This window comes from Megalops cyprinoides, chromosome 16 (assembly GCF_013368585.1).
Source record: "Megalops cyprinoides isolate fMegCyp1 chromosome 16, fMegCyp1.pri, whole genome shotgun sequence".
In the NCBI taxonomy this organism is placed as follows: Eukaryota; Metazoa; Chordata; class Actinopteri; order Elopiformes; family Megalopidae; genus Megalops; species Megalops cyprinoides.
The window spans coordinates 24,112,467-24,131,116 of record NC_050598.1 but is presented as its reverse complement, the minus strand read 5'-3'; the positions used below and the strand labels follow the sequence as shown (position 1 = coordinate 24,131,116).

Here is an 18,650-nt window from a genome sequence, read left to right as displayed (position 1 = left end):
GTTGGGGGGGGGGGACAACTAGCGTCACACAGGCCGGTGCCACCTGCCTGCTCTCTGACAGATGGCTGGATTACCAGGCTGAGGACGGCCGCTTTAATCTGTCTCTGCTAATCTCCCCGCCCCCAAAAATCTTCAGATTAATCCTTTCCCAAGCAGTGCAGAAGCCTGCAGCCTCCAGGTAGGGCAGGTACCTGAGGTCAGTTTCACCGAGGTTTACATGGGGTGTTATCTGAGGCTGTGTTCCATCATTAAATAAATGATGACTCACTCTGCAGGAAGCATTGTGTTGAGAAAGGGTACTGTGTATTATGGCGAAAAAGGTGTCCACCGAGGAATTTTTCCTCAGCCCTGAGGAATGATCTGTACCATGGAACCTTGTAGAATCATTATTAAAAAAACAGACACATCATCCATTCTTATGTTTTAATGTAGTACTGATACAAAAGCAAGATCATCATGCTTAAAAGCCATTATCATGGCTACAAGTAGTGTGACAGCAACAGATGTAACAAAATAACACTACAGAAACAATGAATATAAAACATTCCAAACAAAATACAGGCGGGTAAAATCATTTTTGTTTTGTGTCTAACAAAAAAAAAAAAAAAAAAATGGCACTGCAAGTCAACAAAGACTTGAATCTGCAGTTGGTTTCATGTACTCTGGGTGCCAGAACTGCCATTCTGTGCCATGTCTATGCTGCCCCCTGCTGGTCACTTCTCAATCAGCGAGTCCAACTGTTCTTGCAAGGAGGCCAACTGTTGAGGCAGAAAATAATGATGAATATCTGGCAGGTAATTATAAAGATAGTGGATGCCAAATTACAATTCTTTCAACATTATTTGTGTTTTGTTTACTTGCCCTTTCAAATAACACAATTAAAACTGCGTGTTGCATAAGGTGCATACTTGTCCTTACAAATGGCACAATTAAAACAGCGTATTGCATAAGGAGGGTTACATGCTGCTACTGTTTGCAGTGTAAAGTGATGCCCACTTGTGTGTTTAAATATTAAGCTGGAGATCTTTAGCTCATTTCTGATGGAGTATATCAAAAAAGCCAAATAATCTTCAGACCGCAGTTCCCAGTTGGAAGAAAGATGACTGTGATAAATAACAAAACATCAGATCTTATACTTATAAACATGGAAATGTACGCTTCACAGATAATGTGGAAATAATATATAATTGCTTGTTTCCGTCAGTCACATTAAACTGTGTGTGTGTGGCCCCAATGGACAGGGATCCATCAAAAAATATCCTGTGTCTGATGATGTTCAGGTGCACTATACTCCTGAGAGACTTCAGACATCAGTCTCTTTCCTTCCCACCTTTCTCACGTTTACTTGCAAACTCAACTGCAAAATGGTACACATCAACAGATTTAAATATCCCTGTCTATCACTTAATTTGTTATGTCAGATAAACAGTAGTTCTTTTTTCCTGCCTTTTGCTATTTTCATTCATTTGCAGCTAGGTAACAGGTAAGGGAAAAAGAAAAAGAGAGAAAAAAAAACCTCTGCGAAATGAAATGAAAGCTAAATGAAAACTTCAGTTCTCTCTCTTCCCACACAAGCGATGATGTCTCAGTCTGGACGGACATGTTCGTCCGTTTACTTCAAAAATCATTTGTGTGTGTGGGAGATCAGACAAAGTACTTGCTGTTGTGCCAGACTGCTTCTTCCTGTGCCCGTTCAACAAACCAGCACTGCTTGTACTACTAGTTTGACTGTGCTCTGTCCAAAATTAGGAATACTAGGTGGCCATCTGGAATGGCCCACTTTCAGAGCACTCTCACCTATTACTGGCTATAAGTGGAAATGGCATTTTTTCGCGTGGCCACCATCAAACCACGCTGAAAACCACACTTACACAATCTGGAAACCATTGCTACTTAGTTACCGTTCTGCTTCTTGTTTAAGCAACGAGCAACAAGTTTTATACTTTGTATTTAACAGACATTATTTTAGTGAAATCATCAAAAGTGACAATCACCATCTGTAATCAGTGACAATTATTGTTACTAAAATTAAATAATTTTCAGATTCATAAAAGGCTGCATTCTCTTCCTTTAATATGCTCAAATAATTTCAAAATACTTGTTTTAACCAAACCTGCCAGTTAAGAAATAACCCCACTGCTGCTGTGTTTGATAGCTGATAGTTGATAGTTATGGTAGCCGAGATACTCTGGGACCCGCATGTTATGCTTTTTGATCATCTCATTATAGATGTGTGTTCCGCTCTCCCACTTACCTGCTCCATCTCACGTTCCTCCTGGTGGATAATTTCATTCAGCAATGCCTGGAAGCGATTCTGAAACACACAGAAATGACACATCACGCCTACTGTGTTAATACAGGCGGTTCCTCATTCTGGCTGGGAATGAACAAGCCACCAATTTGCCCCTGCTTTTGCTTTTGGGAATTTTAAGTTTGATAAAAATGAAAAGGAAACATTTTTAGGCATTCTGATAAGGATGACCGTTCAGCATCACTTTGATCATAATGGGAAAAAAAATCTGATTCAACCCACATCACACACAATCCAGAGAGCAAAGGTGTGGTAGAACTGCATATGGGGGTATGTTATATACAGACTATAAATCTGCCCAGAGGAGCAGCTGGAACTGCTGGTGGTTTGAATTCTGCTTTGTGAATTACGCAGAAAGGGCTGACTTGCAATATTTATGTTAATTAAAAGTCATGAACTGCCAACATAAAGGCTTTTTTGGGGAGTTTTATGTGTACTTGTCTGGAGAGATTATACAGAATAAAGTTTTTGGTCCAATGCTGCTACCTCAATGAGGGTGTTCACTGTGTGTATGTGCGTGTGCTCTCTCTCTCTCACCTTCAGGGCCTGGTTTTCAACCTTCATGATCAGGTCTTCCTGTTGTTTCTTGCGGGCGCGTGTCTCCTGCAGCTTGGTCTTCAGGCTATTGATCTGTACCTGGTACTCCATCACTGCGAGACAGGGGCACGGGGGGGGCAGACAGTGAGTTTTCCCCTCACCATCCCACGAGCAAGGATATCTACCAGGTGACCCTCCCTCTACACATACATCACTATTCCAGACTCCAGGGGTAATGTTACTACATGAAATGTGCAGGCCTAAACCGACACCCTCTCAGGTACGAATATATTAATCATCAGATAATTAGCAGAAGTAGGAAGTGATACACTCCAGGTGTATCAAAAAACCTGAACTAGACAACCCTGCTGTCAACAAATACAGCTTTTGAGATATGGATTCTGACAGCTACAAGTTTATCTGACAAGGTGCACTGGGATCCCTGTGTGGGGGTGTGTGTGCAAGCCAGAGCCTCTATTCTCAGCATGTGGATGGAACAGTGAACATCTTTGTGTGTGTGTGTGTGCGCGTGTGTGTGTGTGCGTGAGAACATTCACCTCACTATAAGGAATAACCCACAGGTCTGATGTCTACTTATAGTCATGTGACTATCTGTGCTCTACCTTACATTTACATTTACATTTATTTATTTAACAGACGCTTTTATCCAAAGCGACGTACAAAAGTGCATACAGTAAGTACAGCGACAATACGGGGAACCTTCTTATGGAACATCTGCTGTCCTAACGATATAAGCGCCATATGCATCCAGCTATGTATACGAGCCACAGATGTCCTTCCTTCCCCTTTCACCGCACTGCGGAGTGGTGTCACTGCGCACGCCCTCCTCTCCTCTCCCCTTCTCGGGTACCTATCTGGCTGTTCCCGTCCCGCTCGTCCCTCGCGCCGTCCGACTCGTTCAGCTTCTCCTGCAGCTGCCGCTCCAGGTCCTCCTCCGTGTCCATGATGTTGAGGTCCTCGTCCTCGTGGCGGTCCCCTTCGTCCTCCTCGTCCTCGCTGCTGCTGCTGATGTCGTTGAAGATCTCCCGCAGCTCGTCGCGTTGGACTGGTGTAGCGGAGGAGAGACGACACAGAGGATCGTGCTCAGGACTAACCAGGATTAAGTTAAAATGGATGAAATCAAGGATTGCTGATTAGTCAGGCTGCTTCAGGCTTTAAACCTAGCTCAAAATGAAGCACCGTTCCATTTTCACTGCCTTTATTGGTGCTTTAACTAAAATAAATTTCTGATAAACCATTATTTCAAACCAAAATCCAGAATACACCAGTTCTGACACTGATTTAAATGCTTGCTCTGTGATCAAATATTACATTTTACTCAAAACAGCACAAAGGATGTTTCCTTGAAAAGGTTATTGTATGAAAAAATTAAACCCATGGAAAGAGCTTGATTAGATGTGCTAAGCATTTTGATATCTGCCCTGGTATGTGTTCGGTACAGACAAAATAATTTGTCATGGTTTTATTTCTGTCATTGACTGGTAATGTTAAATTAATACCTGGCACCAAATCTACATTTTAGGCCAGCAGACCCAAGGATCCCTATTAAAGCTTTTGTTACACAGATTAAAGAATGAAGCACTGGGCACTGCCCCAACCATGTCTCCTGCCAGTACCTGAGGACCCGTGACCCATCTTGTGCCCGGAGGTCCCGGGGGAGGAGTCCAAGTTAGCCAGGGATCCATGGTTATCTGCCTCCTTGGTCTCATCCTCTGCAATCACCTCCCATCCTGAGGCTGAGTCAAGGTGAAACATGCAACCGTGCCAGAGACAGACCCCCAGCACCATGTGCTTCACAGACTCCCATCAGGGACAAGTCTTCCACAATCAAAATACAAATTAGGGCTAACTAACCAACCCAGAGGTGGGTTGTCAGCTCTGGTTAGTGTGGCTGCAGCAGTGGAAAACACACAGGTCTGTGGTAAAAAGATACGGACACTGACAGCCTCCGCGTCTGTGCTCAGCAGCCTCTTCACCTCCTTCTCCACATCGGGGGACTCAATGTACTGCGGGATAAATCAGATTAGACTGCAGCCCTGCAAAAACTACACACAAACACTCACACCCACGCACACTCTCTCTCTCTCTCTCTCTCTCTCTGACATTCAAGCGCACGCACACACACACACATACACACACACACACACACACACACGTGCACGCACGCACAGCACTCTGCATTCAAAGCAGCTGCTGGCGGCCTGCCAGGCAACACATTTGTGATTAAAAAAAAAAAAAGAGAGGGAAATCAATACCTCGCTGCACTTTAAAATAGATTTATTCACGAGACAAAGCAGAATCCTTCCTCTCACTTGCACTTTCTGTCACTTCGATCAAAGCACCAGTTAAATTGCTGGCTTGCATACCTCAGGGGCAAATGAAGATGTAAGGTTTTATTTATATGTAAATCTTGGTTTTACTTCTAGTCCTTGTTTTTTATGAAATGTAGATTAGATGTTTGAATAAAGCCTTGTGCAGGACTGTAACCTCAGGATAATTTTTCTAGCAACTGAAGGAAAAAAGCTAAGGGGTGGGGGAGGACACAAAATGAAAGCACCTTCTTTTTTGCAGTCTTCCTGAATCTTCTTTTCCTGGTGTTCTTTAAAGGGCAAGCGACTGGAGACGGAAACATTATTATTTGATGTTAAACAGTTCAATCAGCCACCAAGAGGGCAACCTCAACTTCAAGACGCACTAATGCATAAAAACATGTCCCTGCGGCAACAGCGCAGGAAGCTGTGTATTATGAATCGGAGGCCATGTACAGGCGGCACTGGGGACTCACTGCCATGGTTCCAGATGAACTTCTTGTCTTTGTCCTTATCCTTCTTCTTGCTCTTGGGGTCTGTTGTGCCGGTGGGATCCTCCAAAGGGGGGTAGAGGTCTCCATCTACAGTGCAGACCAACATCTGCCAAGGGGTACCCCAAAAAAAGGCGCAGATTACAGGGAATAATTACTATATGACATAATAAAAAGAGAAACTTTGAATTTATAATGAGATCTTAAGTAGTAGCATGTGGTCCCAGGCTACAATAAGGTACTCTTAAGTGTAGATCCCTGAACACCCAGGGCACTGGCTTGTACAAATACGCCAAGTAGGTTGTGCCTTCATGCGTTTCAACTTACAGTCCTCCTCAGGCCTTATACTACGGCTTAACTGTAAGCCACTGAGCTAGAATGCAATGACCTTCAACACATTTATCTCAGAGATTTAATGTTTTCAGGATGCTTGCCCACTAAAGGACAATAAAGACTTTAAATGCACTGCTTCATTTTTTTTCTGTTTGAGATAACAGATAAAAATGTTAGAAAGTATTTGAATTTTCAAGTGCAAGAGTTGAAGTATAACCAGCTCAAAATGTGATCCTTAGTGGCTGCATTCCATAGCCTTCACAACAAATTCACAACCACACCATACCTCCAGAAAGGAGCTCAATCTGTGAATCTGGCAAATGTGATGCTATTGTTATTTCTGAGGTATGACATGAGGTATGAGATAGAGGCAAACGGCGTGAGGATTGACGAATCTCCAAACCTTTTGAATGCGCACTGTATGAACAAAGCTTTTTAAACAACTACACATTTGCCCCCAAATTTGCCTTAAACAACATGTGAAACAAAAATATTTGTCTACTGTGAAGACAGCTGTATCAAATTCAGTGACATATCTTACCTGACAAATGTCTGCAGTCTTGTAGAATGTTTTTTTGTCCACAGTTTTCAGAGACTCGAGAATGCAAGGCAGGTCAACCAGCTTGCAAGCTAAAGGGACACGGTCCACTCTCACTATCCCATGGCGCCCATCAGCTAAACAGAGAGAGGTGCACATGTGATTTAGAGGTTAGTACACTGGACTATGGACCTGATGATCACAGGTTCGTATCTTATGTGCTGTACCTTTAACACACAAAGGTACTGCTGCCTTGTCAGTTTGTTGCATACAACATAAACATGACAGCATCTCCTTAAAAATGTATGCTGAGCATCAAAAGAAAGGCTTCAATTTTTGTGCAACAAATGCACAAATGTAGAAGAGGAATTATTATAACATCTTTTCTGCAGAAGATGCAACCACATGTTATTGAATGGACATTAGACAGGCAACTGTCTTGAACTTGTTCTTAGCTTTACGGACAATAAAGGCACTTACATCTTAAGGTAAGGTGTAATGAGGCTACCAAACAAAATAATTTCACCTATGGACACAGTATGGCAAAACATTTCAATCTTCAGCCTCATCTTTATGAGAAAAAGTCTGCAACTTCTATAAATGCAGTAATGACATAATTACTGTCATATGGAAGAGCTACCCATTATTTAATTAAAGAGGTGAAACACAGCGACATTTAATCCTCAGAGAGCATGTTGCTCAAAGGGAGTTCCCATTGTAGGGGATCCCACTGTCTTTACATAGAGCTCTCAAAAATATTCAATAATTCAGCTCTAACTGATGAGACCAAGGTACAAGCTACAATCAACAAACCTGTCACATCACTGATTGTTTGCCCAACTGCCGACACACACTACAGTGCATTCATTACATTACATGCATTTAGCAGAAGCTCTTATCCAGTGCGACTTCTAAGACAAAAGAACAGAAGTGTATCCATTCAAGATAAAGGAGCAGTGGTGTCAGACCAGGCTAACAACACTCCCAAGGCCAGTGAATGTGAGCACAACATTCATTCATTCAAGCACTACCACAAGTTAACTTGTGCAAACCTGAAACTAGACAGCCTAGAAACAAGGGAAAGCCAAGTACACATACTATCATACATCACAGTCACTAGATTACAGCATCCATAACACATCATAATACTGCATGTAAAATAAGCAGCGAGTAATACAAGTAGCAGATGTCAAGGGGTGAGGATTGAGGTGGAACTGAGATGTGGGTCTTCAGTCTGTGTCAAAAAGATGGCCAGTGTTTCTGCTGTCCTGACCCCCGTGGGAAGTTAATTCCACCACTGTAGGACCAGTACAGACAGGCATCGTAGCTGAGTGGAGCGTCCCCATCGGGAGGGGACAGTCAGTTTCCAGAGCATAGTGATCTAGCCGGTACATATGGTCACATACATACCGTGCAGCTCTATAGTGAGTCTGTCTTTGATGTTCATGCTGCTAGACTGTGCAATTCTTCTCACTGTTGAGGCATATTCCTGTGACAAACAACACATTGTTACATGACTGTTGCATTTATTCATCTGGCAGATGCTTTTATCCAAAGCGATTTACAAGTGAAAACAAAAGATCAAACAGTGACTAAAAGTTTCAAATCTCAATCTATCAGTATATAACCTTTACTGATGCATCTATTTTATTAGCAATGAAGAAGGAAATTTAATGGATCAATGGATGTAGCTTGCCAAATCTGGTTCAGTTGTATTGGCATTAAAACAAAGCTTAAGTTTAGCGTAGGATGGTAATGGGCCTTTAATTAGACAGACGTGGCCTGCTTACCGCGGGCAGCCGCAGGATGAACTGGCTCTCCAGCTCATGAGGAGCATCTTCTTTACTCTTTGAACCAACTTTCCCCACTGAAGCAAAGAAAATCAACAACAAGAGACAAAGTGGCAATCACAATGGATATGAATGTGCAGACGTCATTTTTCTCAGGCTTCGGGATGATTCCAAGGATAAAGAGAAATCCTGTTCTTTGTCAAATACAATTTACTGGAGAATATTTGCTACATAAAGGAACAAAAAAACAGTGAGTTACTTAGCTAGCTATGATTCCCGCTTTCTAGGAAATATTATGAGAATCAGACTTACCTTTTGCTTTTGAAGCCACTTTGGTCTTCTTATTCTGCATTGTAAATCCTTAATATCCCAGCGTCTACGCAAAAAGGAAGACACCGAATGAATCAGACAACTAACATTTATTATCTGGCTCTTCAACACTGACAGCTAGTTTAGCTAAGCAATTTCTACCATAAACAGCTGATTCTAGTTCAGAGTCAAAATTTTGCACTACATGATTAATGACAGGGCTGGGGTCGGCCAGACGAATTTAACTCAGACTGGCTAAATCTACCTTAGCTGGCCAGATTTGTTGTAACCATTACAAGTAACCGCAGTCAGCATCAAAAGAGATTAGCTAGCAATAATGGAATGGCGAACGAGGTACCTACCGTTGGCTATTTTTGGTACACAGACTACCTAGGTTTGCTGGCGTTACCTGGCTACATTCTTTCATCCAGTATCGTAGACACCAGGCTACAACTAGATAGCCAGGAACTGGTAACGGATTAAGTGCGACAAAGTATCATCTGACAGCGATGCTGATTTCGCTGGTAGAATTAACGTAGGTATAACGTTAACAGAAGCTGAAAAAACATTTAGTTAGCTATAGCTAACTGCATGCTAGCTAGCTAGCTAGCTATTTAGCCTTACCAAACCACGCTAGCGTTAGCTGTGCTGGACTACGTAAATAAATTCACATCGGAAAAATACTTTACCACATGCAAAAGTTGATCACAGCAGCTGGCCTTGGCTTGCACAGACGTAAGTAAATTGTCTATCGTTACCTAGTTACCGTCATTAACATGCTAACTAGCACACAACGTTCTCTTCTGCTGTAAACAAAACAGAATCGAGCGCTGGCTTATGCCCGGTTACCCGGAAGTTGAAACCCGGAAGTATTGTGAATGACGTTGTCCCTACTGTCCCTATGGTTAAGCGCCTGTCTTTTCCCACAAAGCTTTCCACAGAGACGAACTGTTTTCTAATTTCGTGTTCCTTATTTTACATCGTTGTGTTTCCAAAAAAGACGCGTTTGTGTAACGCCCCCGTACTTTTAAATCGCATCATATCTTATGGCAGGAGAACCCGTGAATGAATATTGGCACAGCTAGGGGATGTGCACCGAGCGGAGTTTGAGTGCGCGAACGCTTTTATAAGACGTATGCATAGATGACTAAACTTAACGTTAGCTATTTGCTACATAAAGTAGAAAGATAGATGCAATTTAACTCGTTTTATTGATAACATCCCGCAAAATCAAAAAAGTTATCATGCTTGTTACGGCACTGTTGCTATAGTAACGTTGCTAACATTAACGGTGCTGCTGGATTCGCTAACTAGCTAATAAGCGGGCTTTTGAAACGATTACTTCACATGAATGTTGCAGAATAGGGTTCAAATGCTGGATTACTTCAAGAAACTCTTACTTCTATTTATTGTAACTATTAATTTGTACACGTCCATACAATTAACATTACTAGGTGTCTAGGGAGTTGGTTCACTAAAGGGTGCGCGCACATTTCGTTTCAAACCTACAATTTATGACTCCACTGTTTCCTGCTCTCAAGTGATGGTTGCCCGTAACTTTGTAGCGATTCCATTTTATTAAAGCGTCAGGCACCAAACGCTCAATGATGTTAAAACGATGTAAAAAACATTCAGCCGCTCATTCAGGAAATATGAGGCCAGCACAGCACTGTGGAAGAACAAGAATATCATGCTTGTTTTCTATGTATAAACCTGTCACATCACTGATTGTTTGCCCAACTGCCTACACACACTACAGTGCATTCATTACATTACATGCATTTAGCAGAAGCTCTTATCTAGAGCGACTTCCAGCACAAAAGAACAGAAGTGTATCCATTCAAGATAAAGGAGCCAAACGCTCAATGATGTTAAAACGATGTAAAAAATGTATGTATAATGTACCCGTGGTATATTAAGAAGTATTGTCACCGTGGACCGCAAATTGTCCAATAGGGACAATGGGTCGGAGCTAACAGATTTATAATTATTGTTACATAACACAGAATATTTGTGATCTGATGGGAATGTGGCGTTTGAATTTTGAGGTGTCTCTTAAAATTAAGCGACAACCATATTCAGTTGGAACTGGATAAGCTGAGGAAGGAAAGTCTGCATCTACAGCTAGAGCTGAGGAGGCCAGAGGTGGAAGTCTTGGCAGAGACTGTTTTGAACTGTAGTGGCGGCCACATTCCCTTAAAGGGTCGTTTTTTGCTTCTTTGCTTTTACCAAACATTCAGCGAGTTATAGCACTGATGTTCGAAATGGGAAGTCCACACACTAAGAGGACTGCCAGTGACCTGTGAGTGTCCAGTGCTGTCATAGGCGTGGCATGCCAGTGCCCGGAGGTGACCTGTCGTGTCTGGGAACAGTCCCTTGCAATGCGTCAGAGGAGCGGACACAAAATTCTCCAAACCCCTCATTCTTTTGGTCCCTTCCATGCAATCGCTAACATTTTACTCGCTCGTTACCTACAGCTCAAGGTGTCGAATTATTTATTCAGCTGAAAGAAAAACCCACACATTTAAAGGTATGGAATGCTTGTGGTGCAAAGAACATAGCCAGCCAGCTAGCTAGCTTGTTAAGTTTTTAGATGACAACAGCCTACCACGTGCATTGCATTTGACAAGTTCGAGTTCCAGGAGCTGCACGGGTACCGGGTGTTAGCGTTTGAATTGGTAGGTCTACAGCAATTTAAGATGGATTAAGACAGTGCAGTCTGTCGGTAGTCTTTTCTTTAGCTAAGCAGTTGCTTAGCCACTAGTACCAGTAAAGAGCAAACGATACGATAGCTATTTTTTGTTTAATAAAAGAGTAGGTCGCTGGTTAGGTGTCTAGTCTACGCAGATAACGTTAGCGTTACCTGATATGGCAAGTGCCGACTAGAGGCAGTGCAGTTGGCTAGATAGTTAAACGTTTGACTTGAAAATGACTTTTGCAAAGTTTGCTAGCACTGTCTGAGATACAGTGAATAAGCAGCTGGCGAATCACTGTAGCAATTTAGCAATTTAACGTCAACTATGCATTTGTTGTAGCTAAGTTGACTAGCTAGCGACGGTTTAATTTTGTGATTCACTGAATAACCACTTTTTCATGTGGCTATCGTATTTCAACAGCTCATGCTAACAAAACTATACTACAAAACATGCAGCTAAACATTAGATGATTTAAATACACTAAGTGCCTCCATTGAACTACAAGTTCCATAAAACTACAAAATTTATATCTTATATAAATATTTTCTTATTCCTCAGATATTGGCACTATATGACACCAAATACAAATTTTGGAACGAATCTCTTTATTCATTAATTTTAATCTTAAATTGTAAATGCATGCTGTGCGAATACTTTTAAGCCAACTACCAGTCAGTTTTCAGAAGATAAACCTAGGTGCCCTTTGAAAGTACGACCATACTTGGTAGGCTTGTTCTACTAAAATACAAGATATCAATATTTTAGATAAAGGGTTTTCTTATCTTTCAGACACTGGTACTATATGACATCAAAAAACGTCGGAACAGATGGATCCAGACGTTGCAAGGCACCTTGACTTCTATATCGGTCTCTCTCTGGCCGTCATCTCGAGCATATTCATCGGTGGGAGCTTCATCATGAAGAAGAAGGGGCTCCTACGATTAGCAAACAAAGGATCTATAAGAGCAGGTATGATGACTGATTCTGTTCACTTCTGCATTGCCTGAGTTATTGATGTAATTGAACAATTGCTTTCTCTGCATATGTGGAGCACAGATATATTACTGCCCATACTTTTCAACTCATTTTTATTTAGGGCAGGGGGGGCACGCTTACCTTAAAGAGTGGTTGTGGTGGGCAGGACTTATATCAAGTAAGTACGGAGTTACCCATACACATGCTGTTCCTGAACTTTTGAACTTTATCAGTCTTTTGTTTTGGTAAAATAAGAACAATAGCTTTTCATTTTACAAACTTTATTTGTTCTCCACATTGTTTACTTTGCTCTCTGAGGATTAGGGAGGCAGATGGTGTGGGTTTGGTATTTTTGCTCATAGTTCTGGACACAATGTTATCACCCACATTTACGCACAGTCTAAAGGGAATCCTCGAAGTACACATTCCACAGAAGTGTGCGAGTATGAGGAGGTTAAATGGGGACAATTATCAAAGCTCCCACTTCTGCACTTAAGCCTTTTGTTTCTGTGCCAGTGGTAAAGTCTGATAAACAGTCTGATGACTATGTTTCTCAGTGGGTGCAGGAGAAGCAGCCAATTTTGCAGCATACGCTTTTGCCCCTGCCACACTGATCACACCCCTGGGAGCACTTAGTGTTTTGGTGAGGTGAGTGTCATGGAGTTGGATTGGTTTGTTTATATGCACTTGTAAATTGTTGTATACAAAAATGTACACTACTAATGCTGTCAAAATAATAGTTCCTTTGTGTTAAATCATTAAAATGATCATTTGTATGGTAAAGTGACATTTCTGCACTTGTATACATAGAAAACAAGCATGATATTCTTGTTCTTCCACAGTGCTGTGCTGGCTTCATATTTCCTGAATGAGCGGCTGAATGTTCATGGAAAGATTGGCTGCTTGTTGTGCATCCTGGGTTCCACAGTGATGGTCATTCACGCTCCACTGGGAGAGGAAGTGGCCTCCTTAGGTGCCATGGCAGAGAAGCTTAAAGATCCTGGTACAGGGTTTAAAATAAATACTGGGGTCCTCCCAGCTAAAGTGTTTGTTAAACTTGCCATTTTTAAATGTGCCCCATAAAGGTGGATTTCTCGATGCATGTTTGATATGCCTACCTGCAGACTTTTTAGGAGTTATTTTCAAATGCTCTTTGGTTCTTTTGAGACAACTGCACATTAAAGTCTCAAATGTAAATGTATGTCATGGGAAAATTTTGAGGCCAACTGCTAATCAGATTCCAGAAGGCAGACCTTGATTCCTTTTGAAAGTACTACCATAATTTGTAGATGTTCACAATTAAAATACAAGATGAAATATTTGATTATAATTAACTACTAAAGCAATCAGAAACAACTTGACTTTCAAGAAGTCAAGATCACAGGAAAACTCTGAGGGATGTTCTGAAGGCAAATTAGAATTGCACAATTTTTGCATGCTCCATTACAATGTTGTTATTAAGTTTCCTAATTGCAATTTGGTAGTGGGATGTAATTTCCATGCAATTATGGCCCAGGCCATCACAGACTGAAAACTCTGGTCTGCTGCAGGTTTCATTGTGTTCGCTGTGTGTGTTGTGGTGAGCAGTCTGGTCCTCATCCTTGTGGCGGCCCCACGTTACGGACAAAAGAACGTGCTGGTGTACATCCTGATCTGCTCTGTGATTGGCTCCCTGTCCGTGTCCTGTGTGAAGGGCCTGGGCATTGGCATCAAGGAGCTGTTTGGAGGGGAAGCAGTGCTGAAGGAGCCACTGTTCTGGGCCCTGCTTGTGTGCCTTGTGGCCTGCATTAGCACGCAGATCAACTACCTGAACAAGGCCCTGGACATCTTCAACACCTCCGTGGTTACGCCCATCTATTACGTCTTCTTCACCACTGCTGTCGTGGCCTGCTCCGCCATCCTTTTCAAGGAGTGGTTCGGCATGTCAATGAACAACGCTGTGGGCACGGTTAGTGGGTTCCTTATCATTGTCCTGGGCATCTTTCTCCTCCATGCCTTTAAGGATATGAACTTCACCTGGGACACCCTGCCACTGTTCCTGCACAGCAGCCATCAGGGGTCCCCCTGGGGGCAGCCCTACATGGCCCTGCCAAGTGAGGAGATGCCTGCGTGTGACAAGGTGCAGTTGGCCAGGGAGGGGGGTAATAAAGGGGTACTTCCCAGAAAGCTCTGTCAGGAACAATAGGGTGGTCATCTCACAAAAGTGGCCTAATAAGAACATCTGCCCTCTTTGGGGCTTACATTCATGCAAGTGTGTGCCTCTTGACTGCCGTAGTATTTCTATAAATTAAGAAATCTTGCTTTAACATGTAATCAACCCTCAGGAACCCACATGTACTCTTAACAAGAATTATAAAACAACAAACTGCGAGTGTTAACAGAGCATGTTCTAAGAAACATTTTGACTGTACCACAGGCCATATTCTAGCTTTCTGTTTACATTGACTTTGCTGCTGAGTGTGAACATAATTTTTTTAGAAAGATTTGTTTACCAATAATATTTCCACTCAACCCACTGACCTTCCAGTCAATGGCACAGACCACTTTACAAATACCAATAACTAATAATGCCAGGAAGGCTTTTGCAATGCACTGTAGGTACAGTTACATTTACCAGAATAGTTTTATATTGAATGTCTAAATTTTAGACTAGTTTCATTTAAATAAACATATTTATTCTGTTTTACCATGCCAACAAACAATAATGGGCACATTTGCATGCAAGTTATTTTATTTTTATATGTGAATATTGCTGTGGCATTAAATGTGATTGTAAATATTCTGTGTATTACATACACTACATTTTACAATGGTACTTTGAGTTTTGTGACAATTTAGCTATGCTAGCCACTAAATATAGTGTCAATAGATTTGTATCAGTTGGAAATGTGTTATCCATTTGGCAATGGCTGATAATGAAGAGCTCTTTAACCTGTTGATTACATAGTACATTTTGTTTGCTTTTAATGAATTAGTCTACTTTGTATAAAATCAATCTGTGCGTAAAGACAAAGGCATCAGTTAATCTAATGACCTGGAATAAACAAATCACTGGGCATGCCAATCTGCAAAATTAACTGAAAGTTTTCCAGTCATGAAATTACAAACATTTTTCTTAATTGATAACCTCAAGTTGAGGACTCTGTATGTTGATTTAAAGTAGCAATTTGATCATTTAAATGTAGACATTAATTAATCGCTTCTTCTTCAAGGAAACACGGCTGTTCTATTACCTACATTGGAGTTATTTTAATGGATTGTGTTCTAGGTTTGTAGTTGTGAACAGTTCTAACAATGGTATTTGCACAGCTCTTTCATCAGCTGAATAAACACCAGTTCTTCAGCAAAGGCTTCTGCTCTCAAATTTGGCACTTTGTATGTGTGTACGCCTATTTCCCTATGGTTCTTCAATGCATACATACATGTTTGATGGTACAAATGTTGATCCAAATTGATGGTTTTAATAAATACTGACCTGATAGCTGTTTGGAGACAAGGCAGGTTTGCAGGATTGTAATTACTGAAATTACATTCAGACCTCAAAATAACTGTATGGACTGGAGAGGTAAATGTTGAGTGTAAGGCAAACAACAACATAAACACTAGAGAATGATTTTGTGATTCATTTATATTGCAAACGTCCAGCTGAACAAAAACTGTTGTTTGCCTCAGATACCGGGGTGTTCCCAGTAAGACACAGCAAGTGCCCTGTTACGCAGTTAGTCCCTGTACGGTTGCTTGCGGATGTGGAGGTGAAGTTCACCCCATTGCTCTGTATGTTTCTCATGCCTACACACCGTGTCATGGAGATACTGTTCCACACCTGTGGGTATTAATGTGGCTTCCTGTCATGTCACTGACTATACCATCATGTTTGAACCCATTGGTTAAAACATTAGGTTTCCAAAAAAACAACAGCTTGACGTGTCTTCCCACAAAACAAAATGTTCTTACAACACAAGCTAGAATTAACTTCCATCTACACTGGTAGGAAGGGACAATGTGGGATCAGGATCAGAGGTCCTGGAAAGATGGTGCACAGAGCATTACTGAGGTACTTCAACGACAACTTTTTCTGTTTATTTCTGCTTGCTGCTTGGCCCTTCTTAACCCACTGTGAACCAGCAGGCCAAACTGCAGGTTCAGTGCTGGTCTGCAACTGTTTGTCATGTGTCCGTCTGTCTGTCCGTCCATGCAATGGTCAAGGCACAGCTAATCGTACATGGTCTCTGAGAAGGAGCCCCGACTCCTCTGGGTCTGTTCCAGCCTGTTGAGGATGAACTGGCTTGTGTCAATGAAACGCTCTACACAGTTCACAAAGCAGGCCTCTGTCCTTGAGTCCAGCTTGGGGCCAGGTTTGTCCATGCATTTTTCCTGTTCAGAAAGAGATAACGGATCTATAACAATACCTACAATATATACAACTATCTGTACCTACCCTTTCAAAGTGACATTGTTGTATTTATTCAATTATGCTTAACCTAAATAATACATTTAGCGTAGTAGCCAGATACATTTCACTGTACAAAACAAAAAATGTATTCATTTTAAATTCAAGTGAGAGAAATCATGTCTTTTGTGGTGTGGTGTATCTGGCAGGGGGCGCATGGCTGGCAAGTGGTTATTATCTGCAACACGCTAACACTACGTTTTTTACTCTTTAAATCTGTTCAATATATAGCTGAAGTAGGCCGCAAAACAAATTTGCCATGCTAAGCAAGTTAGCTAGCAAGCTATGGGTAAGATACCGCGAAAAAGAATTAGCTAGCTAGCTGCATATTGTTATCCGTTGCTGACTTACCCAACACACTTCTGTCATCTGGTGGACTAGCTGCTGAAATCGTTGTTTTTGTGACTCCACTTCAATAAATTGCTGAAGCTGAGGGTCTGCCGTCACTCCTTGGCTATCCATTCGCGTGGCTACTGCCTCAGTCAACACCTTCTTTTACAGTATCAATTTTAATAGAAGTTCCGACAATGTTCCAACAAGGCAGTTCCTGACCTTCACGTGTCTTGGTCGGCTGCAAGGATCTGGGTTGCCTCATCATCAATTTAAGCGTCCATGATGGCTTAACCCCCCTTCTATTTCCAGTTTTACTAACACGCCTCAGCCCACCACCCAAAATAAAAATCGACCAGCATAAGGAAATTCTTTGCTGCATTTGCGATTTACGCTTCTTTTTAAATTTTAATTTAAGTAGGCTACATAAAACAATTTCCGACAAAATACTAACGTTAGTTGATATCTTCTTTTTGATTTAAAAGAATAGACAGTCAGTAGACAACATGGAGGGCTCTATTCAGATGCAGAATGTACCAAACTCTGTTAATACTAGTACTAACTAATGCCAGTCCTTGATTTGTAAACGTCAGACATTGGTTTAATTAAACGAACTTGACTGGGAATGTGGAGTTTTCCATCACAGCAACTTCAGATTTTTTGGATATCATCAGCAAACAGCAAATACAGCATTGACGAACAGAAGCATATATCATTTAAATTCTTTAGAATTACATTATCAAGATTACTTCGGTTTCCTCTATATATCGTGACACATCCCATTAAAAATGAGTTTCCCTATCGCTCATCCTTCTCTGAAATTGTCTTTATGAGGATAAACTCACAATCTGGCAACGTTGGCAAGGTCCACGGGAAGCGGAAAGGACGTAAACCAATCAGGGTGCGCGGCGCTGGTGGAACCCATTTTCGGGCAGGTGTTTGAGTGAGGTTGATTGGACAAGGCAGGGAACACAGGCGGCCGAGTGGAGTTCTTGTTAGGCAGGCTAGCCAGTTGTGTGACTTACGGTGAACTTTCATGGCTAATGCTAGCCATAATTCCTGATTTACTGAAGGAGGTGTGGATAACCATAGACAGGTCAGTCGTTTCAAGACATTTTCATACACACATTTGAAGTGGAGAATGAAATAATGTTTGTGGCCGAAGTTGCTGCTTAGTGGATACAACTAATATGAAAATATTTTTCTTTTTTTGCTACATTAAAAAATACGACGGTGTATTAGGGCCATATTGAGGAAAAGAAATTCTGAGATTTCGTGAATAAGGTTGTAATATTACGAGAATAAAGTAGTAATTTTGCAAGAAAAATTTTAGACTACGTGTTAATTTAGAGGGGAAATATCAGAGGAGCAGCCTGCAGCCTGCCTACGTTAAAATGAGGAACGTGGAGCATCTTGTGAAGTCATATTTAGAACAGGTTTCACAAATAACTAAATGCTTAATCTTTTGGCACATCAGCACCACATCACCATAATTATCAGGACTTTGAAAAGATTGTGCAAGGTCCTGATGTTTCTGCAAATGTATTTTTGGGCTCTGTC

The 18,650-nt window shown here is 41.5% G+C and overlaps 3 protein-coding genes across 4 annotated transcripts; 1 reads left to right on the top strand and 2 right to left on the bottom strand.

Moving 5' to 3' along the window:
* Nucleotides 1–589: 589 nt before the first annotated feature.
* Nucleotides 590–9,491, bottom strand: taf7 (TAF7 RNA polymerase II, TATA box binding protein (TBP)-associated factor). Of its 2 annotated transcripts, none has more exons than XM_036548206.1 (13): nucleotides 9,329–9,491; nucleotides 8,643–8,706; nucleotides 8,331–8,407; nucleotides 7,951–8,029; nucleotides 6,544–6,677; nucleotides 5,655–5,778; nucleotides 5,427–5,485; nucleotides 4,803–4,875; nucleotides 4,486–4,599; nucleotides 3,720–3,914; nucleotides 2,849–2,961; nucleotides 2,255–2,314; nucleotides 590–758 (listed from the first exon to the last, which is right to left on the bottom strand). In XM_036548206.1, exons 2-13 carry the CDS (start codon nucleotides 8,680–8,682, stop codon nucleotides 714–716), a joined length of 1,113 nt encoding a protein of 370 aa, XP_036404099.1. In that variant the 5' UTR covers nucleotides 8,683–8,706; nucleotides 9,329–9,491; the 3' UTR covers nucleotides 590–713. The 2 variants fall into 2 exon arrangements, with proteins under 2 accessions (XP_036404099.1, XP_036404100.1); XM_036548207.1 differs by lacking the exon at nucleotides 9,329–9,491 and adding an exon at nucleotides 9,002–9,295.
* A 1,549-nt stretch (nucleotides 9,492–11,040) lies between these two features.
* zgc:101583 (uncharacterized protein LOC494104 homolog) lies at nucleotides 11,041–16,003 on the top strand. Its single transcript, XM_036548560.1, is given in 8 exon segments — nucleotides 11,041–11,169; nucleotides 12,125–12,304; nucleotides 12,432–12,488; nucleotides 12,868–12,958; nucleotides 13,153–13,313; nucleotides 13,861–14,458; nucleotides 14,460–14,481; nucleotides 15,983–16,003. Coding segments are annotated over 7 exon segments (1,092 nt in total). The 5' UTR covers nucleotides 11,041–11,169; nucleotides 12,125–12,162.
* Nucleotides 15,921–17,328, bottom strand: timm8a (translocase of inner mitochondrial membrane 8 homolog A (yeast)). Its single transcript, XM_036548665.1, has 2 exons — nucleotides 17,112–17,328; nucleotides 15,921–16,684 (listed from the first exon to the last, which is right to left on the bottom strand). Exons 1-2 carry the CDS (start codon nucleotides 17,220–17,222, stop codon nucleotides 16,523–16,525), a joined length of 273 nt encoding a protein of 90 aa, XP_036404558.1. The 5' UTR covers nucleotides 17,223–17,328; the 3' UTR covers nucleotides 15,921–16,522.
* Between the last annotated feature and the right edge of the window lie 1,322 nt (nucleotides 17,329–18,650).